At 39.1% G+C, this 20,061-nt stretch overlaps 1 protein-coding gene across 2 annotated transcripts in view; it reads right to left on the bottom strand.

Annotated features, from left to right (window-relative positions):
- Window positions 1-20,061, bottom strand: part of LOC103040889 (intermembrane lipid transfer protein VPS13B) — a 315,108-nt gene that overhangs the window by 69,821 nt on the left and 225,226 nt on the right. For both annotated transcript variants that reach the window (XM_049463977.1, XM_049463976.1), the window contains exons 31-33: window positions 14,299-14,502; window positions 9,507-9,633; window positions 6,205-6,348 (exon numbers count right to left, since the gene is read on the bottom strand). In XM_049463977.1, coding sequence (XP_049319934.1) covers window positions 6,205-6,348; window positions 9,507-9,633; window positions 14,299-14,502 — 475 coding nt within the window. The remainder of the gene's footprint in view (window positions 1-6,204; window positions 6,349-9,506; window positions 9,634-14,298; window positions 14,503-20,061) is intronic.

Genomic DNA, 20,061 nt, shown 5'->3' with positions numbered 1-20,061 from the left:
GTGAGTAATATCGGTCTGTAGCCTGCTGCTAACCCTGGCTAGCACTGCTGGAGCAGCATTAGCATCAGCAAACTAACTGTGCTAACTGCCAGCTCTTTCTCTCTTCAGATGTATATCGGACTGTAGCCTTCGCATTTACCGTGTTAAAACAAGCTACGTGATACAAACTGCTAGCTAATATCGCCCTGGCTTACCAGAACACCTAGAATTCCTTAGTGTAGTGCTGTAGGGCGGCATTAACTAGCACTAACCACGGATATCGCTAGCGGCTAGCTGTTAATGGTAATGCTGCTGCACCCAGCCTTAGTGGAAATCTGGAAATCTAAGCTGGAACTGCATTATCATGGTTTAAATCATACTTAACCGATCGCTATCAGTTTGTGAGGATAAATGATATGTCTTCCAGTTATACCAAGGTAAGATATGGAATTCCACAAGGCTCTATACTAGGACCATTATTATTTACATTATGTATGCTCCCACTGGGCAAAGTTATTAGAAAACATGACGTAGATTTTCATTGTTATGCGGATGACACACAGCTCTTCATATCAGCCAAACCTGACGACAGAGTGAGATTAAAGAAAATCGAGGATTGTGTAGAAGATGTAAAATCATGGATGTCGCACAACTTCCTCCTATTAAATAGTGAAAAAACAGAAGTTCTCCTATTAGGCCCCAAAGCTGCTAGAAATAAATTATCAGACTTAATGCTAAATCTGGCCGACTTCTCAGCCACACCTGGTTCAGCAGCTAAAAACCTTGGAGTTATTATAGATTCAGATCTAGCATTCGATAAACACATATCTAATGTTACTAGAACAGCTTTTCTACACCTACGTAACATTGCCAAGCTAAGAAATGCCCTATCACTGCATGACGCAGAAAAATTAGTCCATGCCTTCATTAGCTCAAGGCTAGATTATTGTAATGCGCTACTGTCTGGATGTTACTGCAGTCACTTAAATAAACTTCAGCTAGATCAAAATGCTGCAGCCAGGGTCCTTACTAAAACTAGAAAAATTGACCATATTAGTCCAGTCCTGTCAGCATTACTATAAAATTCTCCTGTTAACGTATAAAGCCCTACACGGGCTCGCTCCTGAGTATTTACGAGACCTCATCTCCTATTATGAACCACCACGATTACTTAGATCTCAGGGTGCTGGTTTCTTAGTAGTCCCTAAAATTCAGAGGAGCTCTGCAGGAGGAAGAGCTTTCTCTTATAAAGCGCCTCAACTCTGGAATAATCTCCCCGAATATGTTCGGGACTCAGACACAGTCTCAATCTTTAAGTCTAGACTGAAAACTTACTTGTTTAGTTTAGCTTTTGGTAATTAATGTTTTTCCCTTTAGATAAGGCTGCAGATTCAGGGGTTCATGGACAGAGGAAATTGTGGTAAACTGAGATGCTGGTGCTGTTGTTCTCCCACTGCACACGGTCACTCAGGTTTGTGGACGGTGGAGTGGGTGGATGCCAGTGTTTCAGGGAGCCTTCATGTCTATGTTACCTTCTGGCTCTCTGCCTTTAGTTAGGCTGTTTTATTCAGTTCTGCCGGAGTCATTTGCCACACTCTGATAATGTTTTAATATTCTCAGTTTTGCATAAATCCAGTCAAAACTAATACCATCTCTCTGCTTTCCTCCGAGTTACTGACTGCCCACCTGTCTGACCCGATACCGATGTTGGACCCTCAGGCTCTCGCGTCTCCTGTCCGGCCAGACTGATGGAAGTTTCTGAAGTCAGCTCTTCTCCACCACCACCACAGATCAGCTGCTCATCGTCCATCTTATTCTCCACTACTGATTACATCCAAGCCATTAGTGGTGCTATTACACTCCTGAATACATAAAACCTATATGGATGTATAAAAGACTTTTTAAATTTTAATTTAAAAGCCGTTTGACCAGTGGTAGGATGGTCCCCCCCCTCAAATGTGAGTCTTGGTCCTCCCAAGGTTTCTTCCTCCTCCTGCAGCTCTGAGGGAGTTTTTCCTTGCCTCCGCGCTCACTGGGGGTTCTGTATGCTGTATTTTCTATGTTTAATGTTTTGCCTGATTCTTTGTCCTGTAATCATGTTTCTGTAAAGCTGCTTTGTGCCAACACCAGTTGTAAAAAGCGCTATACAAATAAATTTGATTTGATTTGATAAGCTTACTTTAAATAAACAGAATTACAGTTTTGTTTACTTAGCTTAGCTTTACTTGATTAAGTTAACCTACACCACCACCCAGAAGCAAGACCTGGTAAATTAGAAGGAAAAAATAGTGACACCTCGGTTCCTTACTAGTGTCACTTAAGATGCACCTTATGTATGAAAATAGACCAGAAAATAGACCTTAATTCATAGTGGGCCTTACAGTGCAAAAAATACGATACCGTAAATGATTAATAATCAAAAGCTGCATGTTAGCCTGAACCTCATAATCAAGTTCAAACTGCATCAGCATCTTGAAAACTGCAGAACGCTTTGCAATCAGACACCTATCTGTATTATCCAAATTATTTTCATATCAGTAAGCCTCGCAATCACATGGGAGCTGAGGTCAGACGTCAGACTCCTTTTCGGATTGGCTGCTGTTGCTGCCAGTCCCGCTGTCAGCTGTCTCCCTCCGATCCATAAGCCCCGCTGGCACGGCATGAAACGGCTGCCACTTCAAACAGGATGAAGTGAAGTTCCAGTGTGAATGTGGGGACCATGTGTAAGGAGCAGGGAGTGCAGTGAAACACTGCTGATGACAGGGAGCTGAGAGGTGGCCGTTCATAGCTTAAGATGTTCTTGCACAGTGAAGGGTAGAGCTCATAGGGGGCTGAGCCAGGGGGACCACCTCTGTGCATTTCTGCTATGCCACTAGGGCTACCTCAGGCCTTTGTTTTGTGGCTTAGTTTCCATTCTGAGGCCTCCTCGCTCACATCAAGCTTCTTTTTAACTGATCCGGTATCAATAACACATACGCATGACACCCCAAAGCCTTCCCAAAGCCAAAGACTTCCAGAAAGAGATCAAGAAACAGAACACTTCAGTTTTTCACTCTGTTTTTGTCTGTGCTTGAACTCATCTAACATCACACAGGCCAGGCCCAGGCCCAGCGCAGTACAATGCGGAGGTAGGAGGTAAAAATCCCCCCGTTTCAAAGTCTGAGACACGTTAGTAAACAGGCTGAAGCGATTCACCCTCAAATATTTAGCGAGAACCAAAGCTTCTGACCCTTCAGCATCCACAGAGCAATACGCGACGCTGTGAACTATCGGGGTAAAGCTATCCACCACATCCTCAAAGCTGTTTTCCCAGAGTGCTGTGCAGAGGATGGTATGTGTGGGTAGTGGTCCGCGGCCGACTCACGGCTCAGCGAGCAGGAATGCTGCCGTTCCAGCAGAGGCAGAGTAGCAGAAAGCAGATTGGCACAAATGCATGGCTCATGCTTCAGAACAAATTCATTAGCTGCCACTATAAAAGCCAGCTGTGAGGAGCGTTTGAAATCAGAGCCCAGAGCTGCACACACACACACACACCATACACACACAGACACACCATACACACGCATACACACACTCAGCTCTCGCCTTAGAGAGGGAGTCGTGTCAAACTGACTCAGCTGACACACCTAATTTGGACAGGACAATGGGAATTTCTTTCTTAGACAAATCGAATGCAGTGAGTATGGTGTGATTTAAGAGTATAATAACAGGCAGATATTAAAATCCCAAAACATATATATAAAAAAACCCAAATTTTGTAAAGAATTAACTTTTTTTTGTAAGTTTATTCCACTATTTTCCATCATATTAATTTTGGAGCATTTTATTTCCTCGTATATTTACCATAAAATAACTAATGATTAATCAGCAGCCCCTTAAATATGATGTCTAAAACAATTAATTTAACTTTAATAGGACATTGTTTATACACAGCTCTGGAAAAAATATATAAATATGAACAAATATGATGAGTTTCTTTAATTTCACAAAATTAAAAACCTCCGGAATGTAATCAAAAGGAAGATGGATGATCACAAGCCATCAAACCAAACTAAACTGCTTGAATTTTTGTACAAGGAGTGGCATAAAGTTATCCAAAAGCAGTGTGTAAGACTGGTGGAGGAGAACATGCCAAGATGCATGAAAACTTTGATTAAAAAACAGGGTTATTCCACCAAATAGTGATTTCTGAACTCTTAAAACTTTATGAATATGAACTTGTTTTCTTTGCATTATTTGAGGTCTGAAAGCTCTGCATCCTTTTTTTTTTCAATCATCTCTTATTTTCTGCAATTATATGACAATATGGAATATTAAATTTGATTTGTTCTGCCAAGCAAGAAAAGACATTATTTTCCAGTAGCCACTAGAGGTCTCTGTAGCATGAATAATGCAATAAGAGGGACCTGCTGACACTGAGCGGCGCTGACCACTTCACCCAAGCAGAAGCAGAGGTACTACTAGTGGTCTACCATAATGATGCTGCCTTTGCTGTCCAGCTGTGCTGTCCTGCAGCCCCGCACCACAGCCAAACACGTTTGTGTCTCTCTGCAATGTGTGTGATGTTTGAAGGAGGATTTGTGCATTAGAATACATGTAGAAAAAAACTATGAGATGTATTAGTAGAAGAACAAAAGAGAAGAAGAGAATAAACCAAAAGTTGTACATCATCTCATTTTCTATAAACAATGCACAATTTATTAAGAAGACTGACACACCTACTGATTCATGCAATTATATAACCAGCCAATGAGGGGCCAGAACTGCAACAAGAAGAACACAAACAACTACTGGTGCAAGAAGGACTGATTTAAGTTAAAGTTAAAGGAGAATTTCAGTGTAAAATTAACTTTTGGTGTAGTAAAACACAATAAAGAGTCCTGTTGTTCAAACTGTACGGGGCATATTTTGCCACTGTAGATTTATCGCTTTTTACGGCATTATCCAGGCTCAAAGTAGGTCCACATCTTATTCGGAGAGCCCTGACATTTCAAACGAGGCATTACTAACTTTAAAACTGCACAAGAAGCTTAATAAAAAACACTGTTTATAACGTGTAGCTTAACTTAATCTCCGGACACAGTCATCTTTTACCTTTACCTTCGGTTACGCAAAATATGCCCCATATCACCCATTCTAAAGCATATTTGGACAAACTGTAAAAAATGACTGGATCTTGGAAAGCAAAACGAGAATGGAAGTGATTAGTACTCTATATCATGTTTTACTACACATAAAGTCAATTTTACACAGGAGTTCTCCTTTAAGACTGGTTTGAGCTGACAGAAAGACTACAGTAACGCAACATAACATTTCTGTACAATTAAAGTGAGCAAAAAACAGCTTAGTACACACAATATGTCCATACATCTGAAGGCAGATGGGCTATAACAGCAGAAGACTACAGAAAGCTAATGCTGCAGTGATCACAGATTGCCAATACTGGCCTATAGAAGACTAGAGAAGAAGCCTGATCTGACAAATCTGGGTTTCTGTTGAGGCACAGAGACGGTAGGTCAGAATTTGGCACCAACAGCCTCAATCAATAATCAATGGACCAAGCTGCTTTGTGTGAACAGTCCAGGCTGGTGGATGTGAGGTATAGGGCCTGTTAATACCAGTCCATATTTACCGGTATTTAGATTTACCGTTCTGGCTATTTACAGCAGGATAATGCACCATGTTACAAAGCACACGTGTCTTAATCTTAATTAACATCACAATTAACATCACAAGGAGTTCAGAAATGCATTGCCCAGTAAGTTATCGCACTGTTGCATTACTACACTATTACACCAATTATTTCATGCAACTGCTTAAATGCACATAGTTGTACTTTGTACCTAGTATACATTGCAGGGCCACTGTATCACCCCCTGCACTTATTTTTCTATTTATATAATATATTTTTATCGCTCCCTGCATACACAACTCTATTTTTTTTATATGTTTTCTTATTTATTTATTTTTATCCCAGTATATATGTAAGCTTTCTTATCTGCTCCTTCTATCACTATGTTTATTTGCCTTTAAAGACACTAGATATAAATCCAGCAGTTCTACTACATCTTTGGCATGTAGTAGAACCAATGGATTCCAACTTTTGGAATCCATGCAAAGGAAATAAAAATAAAATAGAAATGTTACCTAGTATTAATACAGTATTCCTTCCTAAAAAGAACTGCTTGGTGGGAGTAGATTTTGGATTTTTGTGCTTTTCATTACCTCTGGTGCTTTCTCACAAGAGTCCGCAGTGCCCACGTTGGCCTGCAGCAGAAGCTGGAGAAGCTGGAGCTGAGACACACTTAGAAACATCTCCAGGCCTGATGTAACGTTCACCTCCAAACTGTGGCCACACACGACAATCTCCTGCAGATGAGGACAGTTAGAGGCAGAGTGTGTAAGAAAGAGAAAGAGAGGGAGATGGTGAGACATGAGGGAGAATGAACAGGAAACAAGCTCAGGCCACACACTCAGCACCTACAGATTCTGTCCTCCCACACCCACATCTGGCTCTCTCCGTCACCTCTTGCCCCTCTCTGCAGCTCCTTCCTCTGGACTGTGCGTTGTGTGGCCTGCTGCTTGCCTATATGCTTGACTATATCTTCGCTGTCAGACAAAAACCTTGTATCTGGATCAACAATGAATTTTAAATATTTTACAATTTTGAAAACATTAAGAATGTTGTCTAAGCAAACATAGATTAAAATTTAATTAAGGGATAATCCAGACAATGCAGATAATGTGGTCTTACAAAATGTTATGTTTTACAGCCATGATGTATATTAAAATGTATTTATTATTCTTTTTGTTTATAAACAAAGTGTTTGCCTTATGTAGTTTTTGTACGAAAACTTTCTGAATTTTATTTAATGTCAAAGTAATCTCCTTAAATGTACTTTTTTAGAAAGTTTAAAAAATACAATTAACTTAACTTATTTTCTTCCACATAAATTAATTACAGTTGCTTCTATTATGGATCGCACCACATAATATCCTGACATCTTAAATAACAAAGAATTGACAATTAACTAATATTTGTTAAGATGTGTACATATACAGGAGAAATACAACATATACAGCTCTGTAAAAAAAGTAACCACTTAAAAATGATGAGTTTCTTTGATTTCACCAAATTAAAGCCTCTGGAATATAATCAAGAGGAAAATGGATGATCACAAACCATCAAACCAAACTGAACTGCTTGAATTTTAGCACCAGGAGTAAAGGCATAAAGTTATTCAAAAGCAGTGTGTAAGACTGGTGGAGGAGAACATGCCAAGATGCATGAAAACTGTGATTCAAAAAACAGGATATTCTACTAAATATTGATTTCTGAACTCTTAAAACTTGAATATGAACTTTTTTTTTTTTTTTGCATTATTTGAGGTCCGAAAGCTCTGCATTGTTTTTGTTATTTTAGTCATTTCTCATTTTCTGCAAATAAATGCTCTAAAAGACAATATGTTTATTTGGAATTTGAGAGAAATGTTGTCTGTAGTTTATAGAATAAACAACAATGTTCATTTTACTCAAACATAAACCTATAAATACAAAATCATAGAAACTGATTCAGAAACTGAAGTTCTCTTATTTTTCCAGCGCTGTATATCATAATTTTTATGCATTTACATTTTTAACTGAATATAATGCAGTCGGACAGGTGTCACGTCACTCACCCGTCTACAGGATACAACATTCTTAACTTTCAATGGGAAAAAAAAAATGAAACATCTCTATTTGCTCTTCATCATGAAATTCTGACAAATAAAATAAAGAACTGTCAAATACAAATGATGTCAAAAAATAAAAATAAAAAAAGCAGATTTTTTTTTTTATATGACAGTGATGATACACTATTTTACCTTATATAGCAACACCAACACATACGCATACAACCCCACACACTGTTGTACAAACACACACTGGACTCTGGTGATTTGTGACTTCCCAAAGATGGAGTATGTCCAGGCGAGTAAGACATGAAGACATAAAGCTGTATGTGGAACAGATGAGCCATTAGGCCTGGGGAAAGGGATGTCTGGGGATGGATGAGGTGATGGTGCCATTCGTGCCAAAAACATCAGCTGTACAAGCATGCAGCCCCAAATTCTCGGGGTGAAAACCACTCGCACAAATTAGCTGTTGTGGGTAAGATTATGTGTGTGTGTGTGTGTGTGTGTGTCAGTGAGATGGTGTCAAAGCCATGATTAACAGCTGCTGTGTATGTCCAAAAGGATTATCATCGTCATCTAAAAATTATTACTGGAATTATATGTAATTATGTGTCAGCTCGTTATGTACGCAATCTGTGTTGGCTGCTTCCACATTTCCCCTTAATGATCAATAAAATGCATGCTGCATCCCTACTGCACTTTATGGACAAAAATATTGGGACACACCTCTTTATCATGGACATTAATAAAAAAACATGAGTGTTTAGAAATCACCAAAGGGCAACAAAATATTAAAGGCAAAAATTAACCAACGCTCAGCTGTTGGAGCTGAAAAAGGGGGACAGCCTTTAATAGTTATTCCTATAGATTTAATTTTTTTTTTTTTTTTTTTTTAAAGCAAAAGTAGGTGTTCCAAATTTTTTTTCATTTCATGGGATAACATTATGCCAAAGGATCATGATGTGTTTCCCCAGTGAACAGCTTGGGAATACCCACACCTACACACCTACAGCTCTGGAAAAAAAATCAAAGCACTTAAAATGATGAGTTTCTTTGATTTTACCAAATTGGAAACCTCTGGAATATAATCAAGAGGAAGATGGATGATCACAAGCCATCAAACCAAACTAAACTGCTTGAATTTTTACAACAGGAGTGGCATAAAGTTATTCAAAAGCAGTGTGTAAGACTGGTGGAGGAGAACATTCCAAGATGCATAAAAACTGTGATTAAAACCAGGGTTATTCCACCAAACATTGATTTCTGAACTCTTAAAACTTAATAAATATAAACTTGTTTTCTTTGCATTATTTGAGGTCTTTTTTTGTTATTTCAGTCATTTCTCATTTTCTGCAAATAAATGCTATAAAAGACAATATTTTTATTTGGAATTTGGGAGAAATGTTGTCTGTAGTTTATAGAATAAAACAACAATGTTCATTTTACTCAAACATATACCTATAAATAGCAAAATTGGAAAAACTGATTCAGAAACTGAAGTGATCTCTTAATTTTTTTCCAGAGCTGTAAGTTGTGAGGTGTTTTCTTGTGAGCGAGGTTGCCTGAAAGTGGGTGCCTGATGGAGAGGACATTTGCTTTCTAAAATTGGGTGAGCATTTACCAAATCTCAAACCATAGTGTTACATGCGTACCGTGAACATTCCATAGATGGCATTACCACTCACAGTGGACAGCATAGTGCGTGGTGACTGGCGGCTTCTGGCTAGAACTGTCCATGTGAACTATTCACATTCAGTGCAGGAAGCCCCATGCGCATATCCCAAAGGACAGTGCAACATTCATAAGCTTCTACTGCACACATACACACACACACACACACACACACTGTACCTCAGCAAGGTTTCTGTCGGGGGACACAGGCTTGCTGTAGATGATGGCAGGAGCAGCTGTGATGCGCACAGAGAAGTCGGTCAGGATGGGGGTGAGGATCGCTCTTCTCTCCTGGTGCCTCCGAATACTAAACACAAACACAAACACAACACACCAAATTCATCACACACACACACACTACAACAGTTCTTTCATTTCTCCCCCGACATCTTCAGAAGCTTAACTCCAGTAAACAGATCTGTCACTGGTTTTGCGTCAGTGGAATTAAACCTGGTTGTGTGTGTTTAGCTTCAAGCAAAACGCATCAGAAAACAGTCAGACAAAAGCTCTGATCCTGAAACAGCCCACAATTCATCACGGCTAAAAAAACGACACACCCAGCGGTCAGAGTCACTCTGCTGCCATCACCCTTGTTGTCCAGCACATCACAGAACGGAGAACACACTTAGCACTTCAAATCCCACCATTATTTGACAGTTCTGTATCGAGACCCACCCCGAGTGTATATACAGACCCCACAGCGCCGAGGCCGGCAGTGTAAACTCTCCCTGCTCCGTTAACGTTCATCTCCCCCGTCAGCCCCATCACTGGAAACATTTGTTAGCAGTAAAACAAATACACAATCCCACTTTATAAGGTGGTGTTAATTGCACATATGCTGCTATTAAAACAATCAGCAACACTTCCAGTATTTATGGAGGGGAAAGAATTAGTTTGAGCTGGACTTGTACTTGGCCCAGATAAAAACAGCAAGGCCTATTTAGTATCCAATAATGCTCCAGAATTTAATGAAGGAGAAAAAGAGAGAGAGGTGCATTAAGAGTCTACAGTTTTATAGGGACTATATTGGAGCTGGCATGAAAATATCTTGTACTTTCAAAACTACAACTTTACAGGAGAAGGAAAATAACTTAAAAAGTGTAAAAAAAAAAAATGATTCCAAGTCATTTTGGAGTATTTTTATTAGTCCACTTAGCATTAAAAAAATAAAAAAATAAAAAAATAAAATAAATAAATAAAAATTATAATAATAATAACTTAATTATTTCAATAACTGGAGTAAAATGCTTTTGCATTACAGCTATGATACACTAAACATTCAAATGTATGTGTATGATGTTATTCACTGAAATATCGTGCCAGGGTAATATATATATATATTTTTTTTTAGCAAAAAAAAAAAAAAAAATCACACTGTTCTCATTTCCCATTATATTTCTACTAGAGACAGATTATATCTGTCCAGTATCATTTATTTAACTTTAATCCTGGATATATGGAGATATTTGGAGTGCATTATTAGTATCATGACATAAAACAACAATGTTTATTTTACTCAAAGATATATGTAGCTATAATATATACCTATAAATAGCAAAATGAGAGAAACTGATTGAGAAACTGAAGTGGTCTCTTGAATTTTTCCAGATCTGTAATTTGGTAAACTATGGTAAGCTAAAAATGAAACAGTACACTGCATTACTGCATGTGCCTGAGGTGCCTGATTATGCCACTGTTTATTTAAAAGTCTCACATTTTGGCTTTAACAATACGCCATTTACAAAAAAAAAAAAAAAATGTGTGTCACATTAAGAGGAATCAATTCCAATCTAATTTCAGCAAAAATATAGTGGAAATGCAGTACTCTTCTGCAATTTACAGTGGCCAAGAAAGCACAACACACTACAAATTAAATGTAATCTTATACAAGGATAAAGACTTGAGGTTCTTTCATGGCATCACTCAAGAAAAAAAACTTGAAGGAGCTTTTTATATTTAAGAGTGTTGCTGGACTTTTTCATGATAACCAAACTGTACATTTCAGGAGAAATTTGAGGGACCTCTCCTAATCTACCTTTTTTTGCATCACTCTCCCTCTCCCTCCCTCTCCCTCCCTCTCTCTCTCTCTCTCTCTCTCTCTCTCTCTCTCTCTCTCTCTTTCTCTCTCTCTCTCTTTCTCTCTCTCTCTCTCAGTATACCTGAAGATCTTGCTGGTCTGCTTAGCGTCTCCACAGCAGCAGAATGGTGGGTTATTTTTAGTTGACAGAGGTTGAACATGAAGCTGGTTCCTGGCAGTGGACTGTGTGATTTTTGGGTTCCTCTAGCTTCCCCAACATGACCAAAATACGGCAGCGAGCCAAACAGTCCGCTACATTGTGTTTATTTTAGCTCCCGGCCTCGTAAAAAATGACAGACCTCATAATTATGATTCTGTAAGAGTGAGACCGCAGAGAGACATTAACTCTAATATTACATGTTTGTGAATGTACTTACACTCAACCACACACAGACTCCGAGCCCTCAAACACGCCGTTAACACAGAATACAAGAGACTGATCTTAAACTGATCTTTAATCATCAACTCTAGAGCACAGGTACAGATACAGGTGCTGCTACTGTCTGTGACGGGGTGGTTAAACTTTACACACAAGCAAATCGGCCTGGGTTAGCCTGGGTTTGAGTCATATTAAATGACGTTAGTGGAGTACCACACGAGGAGGCTCTGAGGTTATGTTTAGACCAGCAGTCAGATCCCATTCTCTTTCATGTATCTGACCTGCATGTGATCTGTTCCTTAATGTCTAAACACAGGGCATCTGATCCTTTCTGTTCCTGACTCAAACTCATTCATGTGCAATTTAGCAGAGGATCACATGCCGGGAACCTGTCTAAACACACAAATCTGATTGGTTTAAGAAGAAAAATGGAGTTGAGCATTACACACACCGTACATGTAACCCTATAATAGTCATGTTCATGTTACAATGTACATGTTATAACCTTCGAGGGGATGGAAGAAACAAATCTCCATCATCTTAGTCTGTTTTCTCAACTGCACTTTTTATTCTGGTTAAAATGGGTAAAATCTGCCCAAGCTGATTATTGATAGCTCATTTACACAAGAGCAAACAAGCTATGAGTGTAACACCCTTAGTCTAGGGTCTAGTAGGGTCTAGTATTATAAAAAAAATATTTGAATATTATAGTATTACAACAGTCTATTTCCTAACCCTGCGTTCACACTGGAAAGCGACAAAGCGACAGGGAACCATTCATTTCCTATGGCAGGGCACAATTTGTCGCCGCGACACGCGAGAGGCGAAAAGCGACACAGAGCTGAATTTTTTCAACTTTATGCAAATGAATTATGATGCGGTGAAGCGACATTCTAACCTGATTGGCTTCTAGCTTTTCTTTGGACCAATCACAAACAAGGCGGTCTGACGTCCTCAGGCTCCTGCTCTCTGAATTTCTAGTTTCTTTCCCTGTTCATTCTGTTGAATGGGGTGGGCCACACGCCGATCTGCGGGAACGGCTATGTTTCCAGAGCAGTTAAATCACAGAAACGTCCAAGAGTCCAGCAAGGACTTATAGTCATAGGAGTTTTAGCTGTAGAATAAAGTGGCCAAGCGATTCCTTTTTTTGTGCCTTTTTTCTTATGGGAGGCTGGACCATGATAAACGCGCGCATTGAGCTTGACACGCCCACAAGCGACAAACGCTGGGCGACACAAGCGACTCGTCACGTTCCTGTGTGAACGCAGGGTTACACTGTATCAATTCTCCAAAAAAGGACTTTGTCTTCAGATACTACTGGCCTGATTATAATTCCTAAATAAAATATAAGCCCTGTATCATGATCAGACATGTATAAAGTCTTCAAATTAAAAGTACAAGTGCTCTATTAAAAAAATTACTTGAGTAGAAGTTGAAGTGTTTTGTAATCTCCACACTTAAGTACTAAAGTATTCAACATTTTTTGTACTTAAGTATTGCAAGAATGCTTAAATACAAACAACAATAACGAAAAACAATAATACTCTATTAAAGTACAGCATTTTTGTACTTAAGTACATAAAAAGTAAACAAAACTCAAATTCTTAAAAAAAAATCTTTAAAAGTCTTTAATTTGCAAACATTTCTCTTTCCTGAAAACGGTTTATTTGGGTAAGTGAAGCGCTTCTGTTTATTTACAGTAAGCTTAGATTCTCAGGCTGGGTGCAGCAGCACTGGCATTAGCAGCTCACCGCTAGTCACTCTTAGCGCTAGTAAATGCCATCCAACAGCACTACACTGAGGAACTCTGAGTCTTCCGACAAGCCAGGGCGATATGAGCCAGTGATTTGTCCCATTTAGCTTGCTTTAACACGGTAAACACACATGCTAAACTCGTCTCTAAACAGCAAAAGAACTAGCACTTAGTGTGGTTAGCAGCTAACGCTAACGGTGCTCCAGCAGTGCTAGCCGGGGTTAGCAGCAGGCTACACTCCAATATTCTCACCTCTGGTAATTAAACGGGAAAATTAAAGGATTTTAAATGTGCCTTATAGTGCAAAAGAATATGATACCTAACTTTATTTGGACATGGAAGACACATTACACGTTTATACTTATGTTAAATGCGGTCGAAAGGCATCTCTGAATGTAGTTTGAATGATCCAATCACAATCAGATCATAATGCATCCTGCACGCATTATTGACGCATGTTTTATCATGTGGTCAAGTGAAATCCAAATGTAATCTGATCACCAAATACACATGATAATATAAGGTGCAAACAGCCTCCAGCAAAGATAAAGTATACTGTCGGATCCAAACTGTAAGATGCACTGAGTGTGAGTGTTTAAACTAACATGGAAAACAAAAGAACACCCATTTGGCCAACATCCTGTAGTTTTATAGATGTTATACAGGAGTCCTAACAGGTGTTTCTTAACTAAAATCAATTCTAAAAGAAATTACAAGAACATGATATTATGTTTCCAATTTTATGTGGTCTGTTATTACATACCTGCTGGCCATGTTCCACTCTAGTGCTGGATTCTGGGAACTTCTCTCACTGTCAGCCGTCGCTCCACCCTTTGTCCCTTCCCCTTCAGGACGGAGCTGCTCCCACTGTGCAGTTCCCACATTAATGCTCTGCAGGTCAATCTGATACTGCCGGTCCTCTACTTCTGATCCTGGATCACGCAGCACGCCCAGATTCACTGCCCGTCTGAGGAAGAGAAGAGAAAGTGCCATCAGTTAGGTAGCACTGATTCTAATAAGATCATGTAGGATCCATGATGCAGTGAACTGCTGAGCTGTAGAGCTTTGTTTTCCTAAAGTTCACATTTTAATCAAGAAAAATATGTATTTGTTCTTTTTTTTTATATCTCATATTTACCAATAATATGTGATTTCTTCTGTTTTATTTGTTTAATTATTTAAGCTCCATCTCCCAATATCTTTCGTATAAATATGATTACACAGGTATGACTATACATGATGATATAATCTTAGAAACTACAGGCAACATTTCCCCCAAATTCCAAATAAAAATATTGTCATTTAGAGCATTTATTTACAGAAAATGAGAAATGATTGAAATAACAAAAAATATGCAGAGCTTTCAGACCTCAAATAATGCAAAGTAAAAAGTTGATATTCATAAATTTTAAGACTTCAGAAATTAGTATTTGGTGGAATAATTCTGTTTTTTAATCACAGTTTTATGCATCTTGGCATGTTCTCCTCCACCAGTCTTACACACTGCTTTTGGATAACTTTATGACACTCCTGGTGCAAAAATTCAAGCAGTTCAGTTTGGTTTGATGGCTTGTGATCAACCATCTTCCTCTTGCTTATATTCCAGGGGATTTCAATGTGGTAAAATCAAAGAAATTCATTATTTTTAAGTGGCCTCTTATTTTTTTTCAGAGCTGTTATTAAACAACAAAAAAACATGGTGTGAAGTTTGTGTTTTATATGATGTTCATGTCACTTATAAGATGTTTACGGAGCAGAAAGATGCTCTAAACTTTAACACAGATGCAAGAACGCTAATACCTGCATAGATATACATCTGTATTAACCAGTAAATCTGTGAACAGCAGTCTATCTGAGAACCCTCAGCGCTCTTTCTCTTTCTGGCTGAGCAGAGAGGAACGTCAGATGAACAAATGGGCAGGGATTAGGCCATCACTCTGCTGGGTGGTTAGGAGGTTAAAAGTGAAAGCCACAGGGAAACGTGTGGTGTGTCTGGGGCTCGGGGGCCTGGGGCTGAGGGTGTGGAGAGAGGTATGCACAGTGTGGGATGTGGGATCTAGGAGAGGTTCAGTGGGTTTTTTAATATGGCTCTGGGGGGGTTGGTTTTGGGGTGTACGTGAAGAGCGTCATATCTGGCTCTGCTGAGACTACAAGTCCGCTCTTCTACGATCCTCATCTCCAATTCTTCCTCAACTGACGTTGAAACCTCATCTGTTTACCACAGAAAAACACAGTGAAGTGATAAAATATCATAGTATCAGCGTCTTAAACTTCTCAGAAATGCTCTGTAATGTGATGCTCACCAGATCAAATCTGTTCCACCTCTGATAGGTCCTTATCAAAGCCAATCCATTTCTCCATGTACACAAAGATTAAGGGGTTATTCTCACTTGAGGGAAAGTACATCCATAAGGGGCACATTAAACCCCCATGGACTATTATCCTTCTACACAAGCTACTGTGTGAGGTTGGTCACTGCATGTAGGGTAGCCCTGCTGGATTAGCAATTTAACTGAGATTTAAGCAGAAAAAAAAATAGAGCTGTACAAATATGATAATTTACAGAGGATTTGGCATGGCCTTCAAGTCCCGTGACCTAAACATAAAGTTAGTGGATAAACCATATAAAAGGTAGTGCATGAAAGTAGAAGAAAAAAAGGAACTTTTCCTACGTTTACACAACAGATAAAAGTGGCCCAAATATGTGATACATGTGTTTCATTTTTGCAGCTGTATGAACAGCAAAAACACACTGAATCTGACATTTTCAATTTTCCAATTTGGATCACTTTCACATTTGGTACTGAAATTCGATATTCAATTTTCAGCAATGTGACTCTGTCTGAACAACTAAATCAGAATTCATGTGACATTTATGTCTAGAAGAAAAGAAAAAAAAAATATGGCTGTGAGAAGTGAATATGAATGCAAGTAGACCAAAAAAGGAAGACAGTGAGGGTCTCATTGGTGGGCTAGTGAGATAACAGACCTAAAAAAATTAATGTAGAGTGAATTTGCAGTTAATCTGATTGGCTCAGCAGTGAGATAACATATAATAAAATATTAATTTATACAGAATTAAATGTAATAAATGTAAAATAAAATCAGGCTACATAAAATATTGCACGATTATAATTATGCAATAATTACCATGCATCATCAACATAAGAGAAAACAGTTTCATGATGAATAAAAAAGTAACAAATCATTTGAAATATTTGGAAAGCAAGCAACCATCTGTAGCCGATCAGAAATATTTTTATTTGTGGGTCTTTGTTTATTAAGGGCTATATACACATATAAAGCTTTGGAAAAAAAAGAGACCACTTAAAAATGATGAGTTTCTTTGATTTTACCAAATTAAAAACCTCTGGAATATAATCAAGAGGAAGATGGATGATCACAAGCCATCAAACCAAGCTGAACTGCTTGAATTTTTGCACCAGGAGTAAAGGCATAAAGTTATCCAAAAGCAGTGTGTAAGACTGGTGGAGGAGAACATGCCAAGATGCATTAAAACTGTGATTAAAAACCAGGATTATTCCACCAAATATTGATTTCTAACTTCATAATATGAACTTGTTTTCTTTGCATTATTTGAGGTCTGAAAGCTCTGCATCTTTTTAGTTATTAAATTTGGGAGTAACGTCTGTAGTTTATATAATAAAACAACAATGTTCATTTTACTCAAACATACTCAAATATTCCAGAGCTGTATATATAGTTAAATTATTGACTAGGACAAAATATCTGTTGAATGTGGCTGAATTTGTCAGGAGCCAGATTAATTTTAGCAAGAGCAGAAATACAAAAGCATCAGTCTCAGGCAAATCTCTAATGCAGGGTTTCCAAACTGTTGCTTTGGGCCTGTTATTTGTTAAACTGTGAAACATGGAAATAAAAGCATATGTTTAAAATATTAAGGTTAAAACTATTAAATGAAAATATAAATAAGCTTATTGCTTTTTATAATATTAGTGACAGAAAATCTAAGCAGGGGTTCCCAGAAACATCTGCATGCCACCACAAAAACCATTTACATAAAACCATTACAGTTTAACAGCCTGAGCAAACTGTCCCTTTTCACGTCCTCCCCAGCCATCTCCTCCAGGTCCGGAGAGAATTCACACGCCTGCAGATTCGTGGAGTTTGCAATTACTCAGTCAGTTAAGAACTCTGACTGATGGTGGTCTGCTGAAAATTGCCCTGTGCTTAGAGACCTCTGGGTAACAACATGGCCAAGATTTATTACCCGAGTCAAATCCAATTGCACTTAATTTGCATCTAAAATGAAGGTAATTAGGGCTGTAAGTTGTAGTGGAGAGGGAGCCGGGTGGAGGAAAGCGGCGTCTCTGCAGAACCTGGCCCAAGGGTGCTGTTTGGAAGTAGCACCTCAGACTTGGCTTGGTGTTTGTGGGAGAAAATTAAAGAGCAATGATAACAGAAAGCGCCACAAGGTGACATCACTGTCCACGCAAAACACAGTACGATTCGGGGCACATGGTTTTAGCCTTGAGACAAGACATGGGACATGTGTGCGTGCACACACACCACACACCCACACACCCCATAACACACAGAGATACAAGCAGCAGCCCACACACATACACATACACACACATACATACACAAACGCACACCTGATATCAATTAGACTAATATGAGTTTAATATCATTCATACACAGATAATCATCTTCAGTGGGCGATGCTACACACGGAGCCTCCTCCTCTCTCAGGGGAACAGTCATTTGCTTTTATTTGACAGTAGGACTTGGCCGGCCTCCAAACAGCTGGAGCTGGAGAGTCAGCGCAAAGGCTCAACATGGTACGTATCTGGACGGTGCAGCTATTGGCACTACACCGGGCAGAGGGAGAAAGTGGAGGGGGGGGGGGCTGGGGGGGGGAATGGCTCAGGGACCTTTATTTACGCAGCAATAGTGTACACTCAGGATCGCTGTGTTTGCACTCTGATTTCAACATCTTAATTGCTGAAGTCATTTATCTCTCATGCAGTTTACATGTCAGAATAAGGAGGTTATAAACACAGATTACAGACCAACAGACCATGAGGCTAACAAAGGGAGAGGGGGAAAGAGAGAGGAGGGGATGGAGGGAAAGAGAGAGAGAGGGATGTAACTTACAGTCTTATTAAGCAGACTAGGTCAAACTGTGCTCCATCCCCATCTTGATTAGATTAGACCTGAATGTAATTACAATGACAACACAAAGAGCAGTGGAGAAGCTCTGAACTGAAGCCCTCCACCCCCAGAATGACCGGGGCTCTCAGGGTAGGTTAAAACCAAGTCATCCCCCACATTACTCTACATAAAAATGAAAATGAAAATTTTGTCTCAGGCCTGAGTTAGCTTGTTAGGACAATACTGTATGGTTCGTTCATACTCAATGTTTAAAAAAAAAAAAAAAAAAGGTCAGGTGTTTTTCTTATCCTTTCTTTTTTGTATTATTTTTTATTTATTTTTATTTTTTATGAACAGGCGCCCTCACAATGCTTATGATGGTGTCTGTTCATTTTCAGATCAAGTCCAGGCCTTCAGTCAAAAAATCATGCTACTACGATCAGAAGATCGTTGGTTCGAATCATATTTCTGCAGCTTCTCATCAGCTGCCAGAGCCCTGAGAGAGCACAACTGGCCTTGCTTTCTCTGGGAGGGTAGATGGCACTCTCTCCCCACATCACTCCAAAAGGGTGATGTCAATCAGCACAAGGCTGCGTCTGTGAGCTGATGTATCAGAACAGAGTCGCTGCGCTTTCCTCCGAGCACGCTGTGATGCTACACAGCAATGCTGCAACAGCAGCAGTTTGAAAAGAGGTGGTGTCTGACTTCACATGTATTGGAGGAGGCATGTGCTAGTCTTCACCCTCCTGGTGTTGGGGCAACACTTGTAATAGGGGGAGTCCTAATTAGTGGCATCATCACTGCAATATATGCATGCACAACAGTTATTGCACAACCAGGATGTGCAATGTCACGTAAGGCATAAACGCAAAGGAAACACACTCTGCAATTATTCCATAAAACATGTACTAGATACACATTTTATCCTAAGAATATAATTTAATTTTCTTCAATTAATATATAAAAAACAAAAAGGATCACTAACTCCATGAGAAATCTGATGAGAATTCCTGTATTTTATAATATATCGGAATTTATATCACAGAACAATATAGCAAATAAAATTCAGCTTTCAAACAAACATCTAACCAAGCTTTATACATAACAATTCCTGTGGCCTGTTTAATTGGTGTTGGGGGAAAGTTAAACAAATTGAGCAGACAAGGACAAACTGTGCTCCTTCTCCTTCTTCTTCTTCTTCTTCTTGATAAGATCAGACCTTCATTTAATTACAATGACAACACAAAGAGCAGTGGAGAAGCTCTGAACTGTGGCCCTCCACCCCCAGAATGACCGGGGCTCTCAGGATAGGTTAAAACCAAGTCATCCCCCACATTATTCTTCAGGAAAGGAATATTTTATCAGCTTCTGAAGACAAAACTGGAAC

The sequence above is a fragment of the Astyanax mexicanus genome, chromosome 1 (genome assembly GCF_023375975.1).
Source record: "Astyanax mexicanus isolate ESR-SI-001 chromosome 1, AstMex3_surface, whole genome shotgun sequence".
In the NCBI taxonomy this organism is placed as follows: Eukaryota; Metazoa; Chordata; class Actinopteri; order Characiformes; family Acestrorhamphidae; genus Astyanax; species Astyanax mexicanus.
Note: the sequence above shows the minus strand (reverse complement) of the source record. Positions and strands in the feature narration are given on the sequence as shown.